Raw genomic sequence first — 13482 nt, 5'->3', positions numbered from 1 at the left:
CACTGAATTCTTACTTTCATTCGTCTTCTTTACCTTGGACTTACTAATCTAATGTTATATTATAAAGAACACTAAGACATATTGCTGTCTATAAGAAGGCGTATTGTATTCTATAAGGTGGCTAGGAAAAGGAAGGAGTCAAGCTGAGGTATGAATAAAGATGGGTAAAATAATGAGGTAATAAAAATAGGAAATGTATTGGAAGAAGTAAAATCAGAAGCTAAAAAGTAGTAGTAGTAGTAGTAGTAGTAGTAGTAGTAGTAGTTGTTGTTGTTGTTGTTGTTGTTGTTGTTGTTGTTGTTGTTGTTTTATAGTAGTAGTAGTAGTAGTAGTAGTAGTAGTAGTAGTTGTTGTTGTTGTTGTTGTTGTTGTTGTTGTTGTTGTTGTTGTTGTGTAGTAGTAGTAGTAGTAGTAGTAGTAGTAGTAGTTGTTGTTGTTGTTGTTGTTGTTGTTGTTGTTGTTGTTGTTGTTGTTGTTGTTGTGTAGTTAGTAGTAGTAGTAGTAGTAGTAGTAGTAGTAGTAGTTGTTGTTGTTGTTGTTGTTGTTGTTGTTGTTGTTGTTGTTGTTGTTGTTTTAGTAGTAGTAGTAGTAGTAGCAGTTGTTGTTGTTGTTGTTGTTGTTGTTGTTGTTGTTGTTGTTGTTGTTGTTGTTGTTGTTGTTGCAGCAGTAGTAGTAGTAGTAGTAGTAGTAGTAGTAGTAGTAGTAGTAGTAGTAGTAGTAGTAGTAGTAGTAGTAGTAGTAGTAGAACAATAAAGAAAAAATAGATAAAAATAAGATAACGAAAAAAAGAAAAAAGAAAAGAAAAAAAAAAAAAAAAAACAACAACAACAACAACAACAACAACAACAACAGTAATAGTATCTCAGAACATGGGACTGAGTGCGGATCAGGCGAGGACGGAGGGCAGGAGGGCGGCTAGGAGGAGGAGGGCGGTGAGGTAGGTGAATGAGACGAGTGTGGCGGCGGGGGCTGAGTCACACACATCCGGGAACAACTCCAGCGGATCACACCGGTCGTCGTTGCAGAAGCAGTTGTAAGTGTTTTCTGAAGACAGGGAGGGCCGGCAACCAGGCTCTTCGTTGGACTTACTGCACAGGCGACTCGAGAAGACCTGGCCATTCCCTGCGTGGCGTGTGAGTGTGTGAAGGGAACGAAATGGATACGTAGGTATTAGAGATGCACTGGTGCTCTTTCACCTCATACACAAAGGAAAGCGGTGAGAGTTGATATGATTGTAGAATATATATGTTAAGTTGAAGAAAATGGGTGCTTTTGCCTAATAAACAAGGCATTGCAGGGCGAGAGGGAGAGTTGGGGTAACGAGATAAAGGGAGTGTGTTGCTCTCTTCCACTTCATAAACACGAGGAAGGAAGGAGAGGGATGGGTAGGATAGCAGGACTGGATCACTGGGACATCGGTGCGCGCTCTCTCTCTCTCTCTCTCTCTCTCTCTCTCTCTCTCTCTCTCTCTCTCTCCTTACACAAATAAAGATTGAGTAATATGTCTAATTTTTCCTTTATACTATCAATTCCCTCACCCTTCAATATAAGATCATTTTCAAATTTTCCCATCTTTCTTCTCTCTTCTTTATTTTTGTCCATTTATTTTATTCTAAAACGTATTCTCTGGTTTCTTTCTTTTCCACTTATTCCTTTCTATACGTGCTGAGATTTGCAAAGTCTGGTAACTTACTTAGCATAACATAACATAACATAACATAAATAATAGGATAACAAAGGGCCACCAGGGCCCAACTAGGTTATTCTGTATCAGTCGCACAGCGACCTCGTCATCAGTACTTAAAGATACACTTACAAGTACTACACAATACATTATATGCTAATTCTAAATATTTGGCCCATTAACAGGGCTAAGTCCTGCAGCGAATTCCTCTACAATCTGTGATCCCCATACATGGGGATCATGTCTTGTTTAACTATAGTAAATTTCTTATAAAAACTATCATGCAGCGCTATACATAATTATAAATTTAATAAATTTAAGTGCTTATCTAATCTGTTTTTAAACATTGTCAAACTAGTGCTATTTACAACCCTCTCTGGCAATGCATTCCAGAAGTCTACCACCCTATGACTAAAGAAATATTTTCTTATATCTAACCTGCAGCCTTGCTTTCTAATCTTCCTGCCATGATTTCTAGTCCTACTTCCCTCCTCTAAGGTAAAGAAAGATCTCACATCTATGTAGTTTGTATCTGAGAACATTTTAAATAACTCTATCATATCCCCTCTTATACATCTCCCCTCAAATGAAAACATGTTTAATTCCTTTAATCTATCTCTATACTCCAGGCGCTTTAATGCTGGTATCATCCTAGTTGCTCTTCTCTGAACTGCTTCTAACATGTTGATATCCTGCCTATAATGGGGTGACCAGGCCTGTATGCAATACTCAAAATGGGGCCTAACATAGGAATTATATAAGCTACGCACCACTTCCTTACTTTTATAACTAACATTTCTATTTATAAAACCCAGGATCCTATTTGCCCTATTTCTTGCTTCTAAACATTGCTTAGAAAATTTCATAGTCCTGTCTAACACTACTCCTAAATCCTTTCCTTCCTCTACTGCCTCTAGCCAAAATCTCTCCATCTCATAGCTAAAGTTTGTGTTATCTTTACCCTAAATGCATAACCTGACACTTTTTAGAATTAAACTCCATCTGCCACCTGTTCCTCCCTCTTTGCTTCTTATTCCTTTTCCTTTTTCCTTCTTTGCTTCCTTTCTTCCTTTCCTCCTTCAGTCAAAACACACACACACACACACACACACACACACACACACACACACACACACACACACACACACACACACACACACGTTTTAGAATAAAATAAAAGGACAAAAATAAAGAAGAGAGAAGAAAGAAGGGAAAATTTGAAAATGATCCAATATTGAAGGGTGAGGGAATTGAGAGTAAAGGAAGATTTTAGACATATTACTCAATCTTTATTTGTGTAAGGAGTGTAGTGGTTAGCATGCTCGACTCACAATCGAGAGGGCCGGGTTCGAGTCCCGGTAAAGGGCGAGGCAAATGGGCAGGCCTCTCAATGTGTGGCCCCTGTTCACCTAGCAGTAAATATGTACGGGATGTAACTTGAGGGGTTGAGGCCTCGCTTTCCCGGTGTGTGGAGTGTGTTATGTGGTCTCAGTCGTACCCGAAGATCGGTCTATGAGCTCTGAGCTCGCTCCGTAATGGGGAAGACTGGCTGGGTAACCAGCAGGTGGAGGTGAATTACACACACACACACAGACACACACACACACACACACACACACACACACACACACACACACACACACACACACACACACACACAGAGCCATCGTGAAGAAAGTAACTACAGAAACGTGCCAGAGAGGTCCAGTATCGTCCAGTATCACGAGTCAGTCACACAAGGGAGCTGCGGTGCGTGATCTCTGCATGGTGCCACTCAATGCCATATTCAGAAAAGCCTTGCCTTTTCACCACGACAATTTTTCAAGTCCCCTTTAGACAACTAGCTGAGTTTTCAAGACAATTTCTCCTTATGATCAATTAGAAATCTTGCTAGTCCATCACCAAAACCATAAGAAAAAACTTAAAAACATGAGTATCTTCTATTAGAGCCTTTGGAAATAGTCGTCGTGAGAGTGCAAAGCGTTTCTGAATAGGGCTATCAGTGCGGGATGCCTCCAGTGGCGTCTGAGCAGTGGACACGTGCACACTTTACTTTGACACAATAATGAGTGTAAAAACAGGCAGGATCAACTTCGTCTTATATTCTATTATGATTAAGACACTTTGAACTTAACCACTTTCTTCGCTTTACTTCATACCAAGTAAAAACATCATGTACAGTAATTCATGTCAAGAACTGAATAAAAAACAAAAACAAATATATCAAGATTCGTTTGGTGCAGCGAATGACGAGGCTGTTCTGCTCCTTCCTTTCTTACTCGCAAACATCAGCCACGAGAGGTTGGGCGCTGCTGGGAGGCGAACTACCTATTGTAGGAGGGCAAAGCTTTCACAGGTGACGGCGGGAAACATTGTCAGCGGGTCACATAAGTCTGAATTGCAGAAACAACCCAACTGGAAGCGACTAAAATTGGACACAGCGCATTTATCAGCCTTGCGCGCGTAGCCACAGTCCCGCGTCACAAAGTGCTGGCCATTAGCTGTGGGCGGAGCAGGTGTAATCGTGGGCGTGGACGTAGGTGTGGACGTGGGCATAGGCGTGAGGCGTCCAGTGGTACAGAGCATTGAATAGACAGGAATAGACAGAAATGCAGGTAAATGAATGCTCCTCTACCCTACTTCAGAACACACACACACACACACACACACACACACACACACACACACACACACACACACAAGGATACAAGGATAAACGTAAATTATATCCTTCCATTCCTCTTTTCTTCTTTTCTTATTCATCTTTTTGCCGATTCCTTTTAGAATTCAATATTTGTCACTTATTCGCCAACTACTTTTTTTTTTATTTGGATGAAAAAACGGTTTATTCCACTTAATTTTCTTATTTTCCTTTTTTATTATCTATCATTCACTCCTAGTTGCGAAACACACACACACACACACACACACACACACACACACACACACACACACACACACACACACACACACACACACACACACACACACACACACACACACACACACACACACACACACACACACACACACACACACTCACTCACTCACTCACTCACTCACTCACTCACTCACTCACTCACTCACTCACTCACTCACTCACTCACTCACTCACTCACTCACTCACTCACTCACTCTCTCTCTCTCTCTCTCTCTCTCTCTCTCTCTCTCTCTCTCTCTCTCTCTCTCTCTCTCTCTCTCTCTCTCCTACTCATCCACTGGTACACTCACTCCCTGACTCACCCTTGCAAATGACGGAGGCGTAGCACGAGGTGTAGCATGTCTTCGTGATTTCATAGGGACCCGGGACAGCACAGTCGTGACAGGAGTAGCACTGCAGGCTCGCAACCCCTGTATGTGTGAGGCGAATGTTAGTGTGTGTGTGTGTGTGTGTGTGTGTGTGTGTGTGTGTGTGTGTGTGTGTGTGTGTGTGTGTGTGTGTGTGTGTGTGTGTTATCCTGTGCTCAATGAATATTTATCTATCTGTTTATTTAATATACATACATATCTATCTATCTATCTATCTATCTATCTATCTGTCTATCTATCTGTCTGTCTGTCTGTCTGTCTGTCTGTCTATCTGTCTGTCTATCTGTCTGTATATCTTTCTATCTAAATTTCTTTCAGTATTTTTTCTTCCTTCACACTCCCTCCATCATTTCATCCTTCACTTTCATCCTTGCCACTCCGGTTGTCCCACTCCACTCCTTTCCCACCATACACACTACCCCTTCTCTCCCTAGACAATTCTCCCCACCTCCCCTCACCACCACAACCACTCCCAACTACTCCACAACACCACAACACCAACACTCACCACCACAAGGACACTCCCTCAGTCTTCCACCCCACCACCGAAGACACCACCACCACCACCACCACCTTAGCTCATCACCCCTCACTCCCTCACCCCCAAACGAAGCAGTATACCTTCTCCAGACAGCAGGACTCCTAGGACTCCCAAAACCAGTAGGATTGCGGCGTTCCTCATGGCAGGATTAGGAACTTCACCACTATTTCGACGCACCAGGTTTCGATATCCTTAATTCGGTCCTTCGAAGGTCTAGGATTTTAATTGTCTTTCAGGTGTCCTTGGAAGTGTTGTCTCTCGCGTGGTTTCCTTTGCAGTTCTGGAAAATGTTAATCTTATGTGTTGCGTTTCTTGAGGCTTGGTTCACTCAGCAGCACTGTTTTTCAAAGGCCGCAGAAAGGATTACATGTGTCAATAGCGTGATTTGCCTGTTACTGACGAAGAGGCCTTGCTTAACTATCACAGGGATCAAGAAACCTTCACCAGGACTGTCTTCAAAGGCTGCAGAGGTAATCACGATAATCACGATAGCTTTTGCCTGTTATTTGTGAAGAATTTTTGGTGAACTATTATTGGAACCATGAAAGTATCAGTATCCGTGAAAACCTCCAAATAACTTCCCCTATAATGTATTTATAGTACAGAAGATAGACGCTAAAATGTTTGGCGTAATACGATCTCAAACTTATTATCGCTTCAGTAGAATAAAAGAAAAGACTCAAGATACCAAAATCACTATTATCTATTAAAAGTACTGAATATTAGACGCTGGAATGTTTGGGTAGATATTGTCACTGTTTCCTCGCGATGTAGCAAATTCTCGACTAAATCTGACGACAGCTTTATTTTCTGCCTCCTTCGCACTTTCGCTACTTCTTGGCCAAACCTAATTGTATTTTAAATTCCCGTACAAACACACACGGTCAGACAAATACAGTAGCAAGTGCCAGATGCCAATACGAGACTTATAAACGTTAACTTATTTCACAATCTGATACATCGGTGACATACGTTAATCACACACACACACACACACACACTCACCAATCACTTGTTCTGGCGACGATGCAGGACAGGAGGCGACTAAAGAGGAGAACGGAGCAGGAAGAAGGCGACGCTGATAACTGCCGGATGTGATCACACACACACACACACACACACACACACACACAGTCACGTATACATATCCGTTCACACACACACACACACACACACACACACACATGAGTGTGAGTGTGTGTGTGTGTGTGTGTGTGTGTGTGTGTGTTTCACTGTTTGATCTGTTGCAGTCTCTGACAAGACAGCCAGATGTTACCCTACGGAGCGAGCCCAGAGCTCATTATTTCCGATCTTCGGATAGGCCTGAGACCAGGCACACACCACACACCGGGACAACAAGGTCACAACTCTTCGATTTACATCCCGTACCTACTCACTTCTAGGTGAACTGGGGCTACACGTGAAAGGAGACACACCCAATTATCTCTACCCGGACGGGGAATCGAACCCCGGTCCTCTGACTTGTGAAGCCAGCGCTCTAACCACTGAGCTACCGTGTGTGTGTGTGTGTGTGTGTGTGTGTGTGTGTGTGTGTGTGTTAAATAGTATTCCTTACGATTAGCTGATAAAAGAGTCAAAAGGAATAAGTAAAAATCAAACACTGAGGAAACCTATATAGATCTCTCTCTCTCTCTCTCTCTCTCTCTCTCTCTCTCTCTCTCTCTCTCTCTCTCTCTCTCTCTCTCTCTCTCTCTCTCTCTCTCTCTCTCTCTCTCTCTCTCCCTAATAAAGCTACCGTGTTTGTTTCCATAACACAACATGGTTGTTTACCTTTCTCAGTTAAGCAATTTCCTCCTCCATTAACTTTTTACCTTCAAGTTTATTTCGTCCCTGTTTGTTTTTTTCCCACGTATTTGCTTTACTTTGGGACTTTCCTTCTTTTTCAATTAATCTGTGTTCCGTTCCCGTATTTGTGGTTGAGTATTACCTGTTTCCGCTCGCTTGTTTCCCTTGAGTCAGTTCCTTTCCTGCTTTTCGTTTTACCTTTTTTTCCTTTTCTAACTTTTTTTTTCTTTCTTTCATTCACTTTTCATTGTCTTTCTCTCCTTCTCCCTTCCTTTTCTATCCACCCTATCCCTTTCCTACATCCTTTCCCTCTTCTTCCCCTTTTATATCACCCTCCCACATCACTGCACACACCACGAACCAAACAGTCCCCCCATCTCCCTCCCACCTCTACCTGACTTGGTCCCTCTCTCACCATCCTCTCCCCGTCACCTCATCCCCCTCCTCACCCTCTCCCGCGTCACCACCTTCCTCCTCACATCCTGGTTCCCTCCCACACCCTTTCCTTGTCACCTCTGCCTGTCAATGAGTTACCACCTACTCCTTTAGTTCCGGGGCGGCTGATAAGACCACAAAGGCGCCTTGCCCTATATCTAATGTCCCGTAATGTCCCGCGTCTCCCCTTCCACGTCTTCCCCCCCCACACACACATAAAGGAAAGGAAATGGGTAGGTAGATAAATAGATAGATAGAAAAATAGATAGATAAATAGATAGATATATAGACACAGACAGACTGATAGATAGGCAAAGATAGATACAGTTGGAGAGAGAGAGAGAGAGAGAGAGAGAGAGAGAGAGAGAGAGAGAGAGAGAGAGAGAATTATTTGACAACAAATTGTATATTCACACATAAGGCATTCTTAACTAAGCAAAATTTAATATTCACAAGTAAAATAGAATAATTAGTCACGTGACGCCCTACCTAATCAGAATGGGAGGGAAAGGAAAGAGACTTGCTGCATTTTAGATGTTGTAAGTCCCACACCAAGACCGTGACAACGAATAAATTGGATTGTGGCTGAATAAGACTCCTGCCGAAACACTATAGAATAAACAATGCTCCTAATTCAGCCCTGGCGTCCATATCCACCTTCACTCATTTGTCTCGCCCCTGCACAACACACTGAATTGTACTGCACGACTTTGGAAGAAAAACAAAATATTGAAAATGCCAGTGAAATACAGTGATGTGAAGTATGTTGACGTGGTGTTTGTACATAAAAGAGCCGCCTGGAACAAACATGCTGTATATCACCTCGCCACACTTGGATTACACCCCACGGCTAAACAAAACCTCAAAATGCACATATGTATAGCACATTTTCTACTTGGAACAACTTGAACCTTCGCCTGTAGCAGTATTACCAGAAACTCGTGTAAAACTTTATATATCAATGGCATAGATGTTCAAATGTTCTCCCTTAAGCTGCTGGTATACGTATATTCTCTGCGTCTTGAGCAATAATGTTTTAGATGTCATGAATCATGTTTCTTTTTTCTTTAATCTGCTGACACACGTTCCTTTAATTCTCACCAGCCTCTCGCTAAGTAGGCTGGCGGAGCTGCGGTGTGTCGGGCTATGGGCAAATGTTTCTTTTCTTCCCGTCTCTTTTTTTTGTGGATAAAAGAAACACTGGCCAAAGTCAACAAAACAGTGAAAAATAAGGTAAGAGAATGCCAGTCTATGAAGAGAACGCAAATTAAATCCTCCTCCTCCTCCTCCTACTCCTCCTCCTTTTTCTTCTCCTCCTCCTCCTCCTCCTCCTCCTCCTCCTCCTCCTCCTCCTCCTCCTTCGTCCACGTGAGTCACATCAGCAGGTAATTGAAGTCGACAGGTGAGAGATGGACCGCCATTCATTCCATTATTTGCATCAGAGGAAGAAATTGCTTCTCCAATGGAGTGGCGGGCGACTACTCAACCAGACTCACTCGCTCCTCAGCCTGTAGTGCCGCGACAAGAGGGACTGACCTTTAACTCGTACTTTCAAACACTTCTACACGTCTTCACCTCCACTATTTCAAAGAGGCCTTACTTAAATATACACTATTTGTTAAGCTGTTTTTACGGTTCTAGAGGCAGAGTGATTTAATTTCTACATTATTAACTGGAGAAACACTCTTGAAAACCCGGCTAATCATCTCTGTGGCCTTGGAAAAGAGTCGTGGTGAGAGAGCAAAGCGATTCTGGATAAGGGCTTCGACTGTCTCTAGTGGGGCTGTCCTGTGGTGCTCTTGTTGTTGGTTGGTTGGTTAGGTAAATTTAGGTTAGCTTGTTATATTGTGTATATTATTTGTTCGTCCTAGTTTTCTGGTTTTCCTCTACTCTCTCTTTCCTTCTCCGCCTCTTCTTTGTATTCTTACTCGTTATCTTTTAATATTGTTTCTCTCCCTTTACCATCACCTCTTCCTACTCTTTTTTCTTCTTCGTCTCTTCGTTCCCCTTCTCATTTTATTTTGTCCTCCTTCTCCTCATCTTTCTAGAAATCTTACCTCTCTTCCATCACACACACACACACACACACACACTCGCTCGGTAGCTCAGTGGTTAGAGCGCTGGTTTCACAAGCCAGAGGACCGGGGTTCGATTCCCCGGCCGGGTGGAGATATTTGGGTGTGTCTCCTTTCACGTGTAGCCCCTGTTCACCTAGCAGTGAGTAGGTACGGGATGTAAATCGAGTTGTGACCTTGTTGTCCCGGTGTGTGGTGTGTGGTGTGTGCCTGGTCTCAGGCCTATCCGAAGCTCGGAAATAATGAGCTCTGAGCTCGTTCCGTAGGGTAACGTCTGGCTGTCTCGTCAGAGACTGCAGCAGATCAAACAGTGAAACACACACACACACACACACACACACATTTAAATAAATAATATTATCAATTCCAGCTCAAAATTCAAATTTGCCATATATGCAAATGATATAAACTTGCTAATTAAAGATAAAGATGTTTGTAATCCACACACAAACTTCACGAGAGCTTTTTCTTTTTATGTTATGGCCTATAACGCCTGTAGGCATTCTTGAAGAGTATATTATGTGGGAAGAGCTGTTCAGCTTCCGCCCATTAGTGGCGCAGGCAGTTTTATTTATAGTGGTACCCAAATTAAGGCACATATCACCATCAAAGCGCATCTTTGGTGTAACCACCTAGAACCTGGGTATCATGATAACTTTAAACCCCTCGACAAATGGCACAGCTTCAAAGAGGTATGTGGTGGGATTTGAACCTACACATGGACGTCTGCCCGGTCCCACGCTCACCACCTACATTCAATAAATAATTGGATAAAACTAAATAAACAAAGATTCATTAAAAAAAAACTAGTTACATTGTTTTTCAGAACCGATCCATAACAAATCATATCCCTCCAGTATCCCTTGATGGTGAAACTTTGCAATGTGTCAAACATATAAAATTTCTTGGAGTTTACATTGACAATAATCTTAATTGGAATTACCATATAAACAATGTATATATGAAACTGTCAAGGATGTGTGGCATTTTATATAAAATACACAATCAAATTAACACCGATGCCTTGTTAAGTCTTTATTACACACTCTGTTTCCCTCGCTTCATTTACTGTGTCTCAGTTTGGGCCTACACATGGCCCTCTTTTCTAAAGAAATTAAAAGTAATACAAAATAAAATTCTACGATGCATTTTATATATGGGAAAATTTGAGTGTACAAATGCAGTATATTCTGAACATAAACTATTGGATTTTTTTTATACACATAAATGTTCTGTTATTTTTCTTTGTCTTCAAATATACTACAAATTTACCAGGCATTAATGTGTTTCAATTTGTTGACTCACCATATGCAATTAGAGGAACAAACCTGAATTTGGACTGCCCCAAATTTAAGAAAAGTTTTTTTTACTTTGGTCCTCTCTGTCACCATTAAAGAATTTGTAAATATTGATAACTTTTTCAGTTCAAAGAAAAAACTAAAAAACATTTCACTACATTAAGAAATAAATAACCTCCGACTATATGTATTGTAAATATTTAGATTTTTTATGGATGTAAATAAGAGTGGTCGTATAAGTATATGTAACTATGTTTTGTACACTGATTTACTAAGTTTTTGTTTTCCACATTACTCTTATTGTCAATTAACGCCATGTGTATGTTTGATTTCTGCATGTGGGTGTATAGGGATGAATGGCTGTTTATATCTATGTACGTCTTGTACATTGAACTACTAAGATTTTTTTTTTCTTTCTTCCTCTCGCTGTCATATAGATCTCATTGACAAATGACGCTATGCAGCATTTTCAATTTTAGGACAACTTGCCTGTCAGGGAGCCTCGGCTCGACAGGCTGTGCCAATGTATAACATTTGTAGTGAGTTTGTAATACCAGTTTGGCAATAAACCTTACTCACTCACTTACTTACTTATTTACTTATTCACTCACTTACTTATTCACTTACTCACTTACTTACTTACTTACTTACTTATTTACTTACTTTTTTACTCACTTACTTATTTACTTACTCACTTACTTATTTACTTACTTACTTACTTACTTACTTACACAAACACACACACACTAAAGGCTTTGGATCTACAAACCCTGGAACAGAGGAGAGAGAGAGAGGGGATCTGATACAAGTTTATAAATTGATGAACGGAATGGATCAAGTGGATAATGAGAAACTGATCCGGAAAGAAGAATATGACATTAGAAGCACAAGATCGCATAGTAAGAAACTGAGGAAGGGAAGATGTCTGAGAGATGTTAAAAAAATATAGTTTCCCGCAAAGATGTGTTGAGACTTGGAACAGTTTGAGTGAGGAAGTGGTGTCAGCAAAGAGTGTGCATAGCTTTAAAGAAAAACTGGATAAGTGTAGATATGGAGACGGGGCCACACGAGCGTAAAGCCCAGGCCCTGTAAAACTACAACTAGGTAAATATAACTAGGTAAATACACACACACACACACACACACACACACACACACACACACACACACCGCGTAGTGTAGTGGTTAGCACACTCCACTCGGCTCACAACCGAGAAGACCTGGGTTCGAGTCGTGGACGAGACTCTTTAATATGTAGCCCCTGTTCACCAAGCGGCAAATAGGCATAGGATGTAATTTGAGGGATTTTTGCCTCGCTTTCCCGGTGTGTGGAGTGTGGTGTGGTTTCAATCCTACACAAAGATCGGTCTATGAGGTCTGTAATGGGGAAGGCTGGCTGCGTGAGCAGCAGGCGGCCGTGAACACACACACACACACACACACACACACACACACACACACACACACACCACCATATAGGCACCATATAGGCAGAAAGACATCAAGAAACTAGAAAGAATCCAAAGGACCTCTACAAAATTGGTCCCAGAAATAAAGGATCTTCCCTATGAAGAAAGCCTGAAGGAAATGAAACTACCAACTTTAAAGGATAGACAGGAAAGAGGAGACCTAATAACGATTTATAAGTTAATAAACCATATGGAAAAGATAGATACACAAGACCTGGTAACACTGACGGGGAATAAAGATAGACGAACAAGAGGACACTCCAAGATCATGATAAGTCAGTGTATGAGGAACATTAAGAAGTTCAGTTTTACACATAGGACAGTGGACATCTGGAATGGATTGAGTGAAGAGACTGTAGCAGCAGAAAGTGTGCACAAATTTAAGGAAGTTGAATAAATAAAGATATGGAGACAGGTCACTATGAACCCCGCTCGAAACCTGTAATATACAACTAGGTAGGTAAATACAACTAGGTAACTAGGCACACACACACACACACACACACACACACACACACACACACACACACACACACACATATTAATAGCAATAGTACTAATAACACAGTGTTCTACGTTTCCTTCTCTTGCAATTTCCAAGAAGAGCCAATAACACCCGAAAAATAACCAATAAGTACTAATAACACGCTAGCTAGGATTGAGAAACGAGACAAAAAAAAAATACATAGATACGAAAAATTTGAGGGAGTTATACACGAGATGCACTTTTCACCTTCGTTTTCTTTTATTCCAGTGCCAACTAAAGAAAACGTGAAGGGCCAAGTTTCCTATTCCAGAGAGAGAGAGAGAGAGAGAGAGAGAGAGAGAGAGAGAGAGAGAGGTGATTGAAAGGACGCTAATTGTG

General features: G+C 41.5%; 1 protein-coding gene across 3 annotated transcripts in view; it reads right to left on the bottom strand.

The window, feature by feature from the left end:
* Positions 1–803: 803 nt before the first annotated feature.
* Positions 804–13482, bottom strand: part of LOC123505604 — a 30332-nt gene continuing 17653 nt past the window's right edge. The window contains exons 1-4 of one of the 3 annotated variants that reach the window (XM_045257132.1): positions 6540–6653; positions 5615–5814; positions 4928–5035; positions 804–1122 (exon numbers count right to left, since the gene is read on the bottom strand). In XM_045257132.1, coding sequence (XP_045113067.1) covers positions 887–1122; positions 4928–5035; positions 5615–5675 — 405 coding nt within the window. In that variant the 5' untranslated portion in view covers positions 5676–5814; positions 6540–6653 and the 3' untranslated portion in view covers positions 804–886. Of the gene's footprint in view, positions 1123–3774; positions 4186–4927; positions 5036–5614; positions 5815–6539; positions 6654–13482 lie in introns of those variants that run through there. The other 2 variants (XM_045257131.1, XM_045257134.1) reach the window with 2 other exon arrangements.

Source organism: Portunus trituberculatus, chromosome 18, assembly GCF_017591435.1.
Source record: "Portunus trituberculatus isolate SZX2019 chromosome 18, ASM1759143v1, whole genome shotgun sequence".
In the NCBI taxonomy this organism is placed as follows: Eukaryota; Metazoa; Arthropoda; class Malacostraca; order Decapoda; family Portunidae; genus Portunus; species Portunus trituberculatus.
This window is presented reverse-complemented; position numbering and strand designations above follow the sequence as displayed.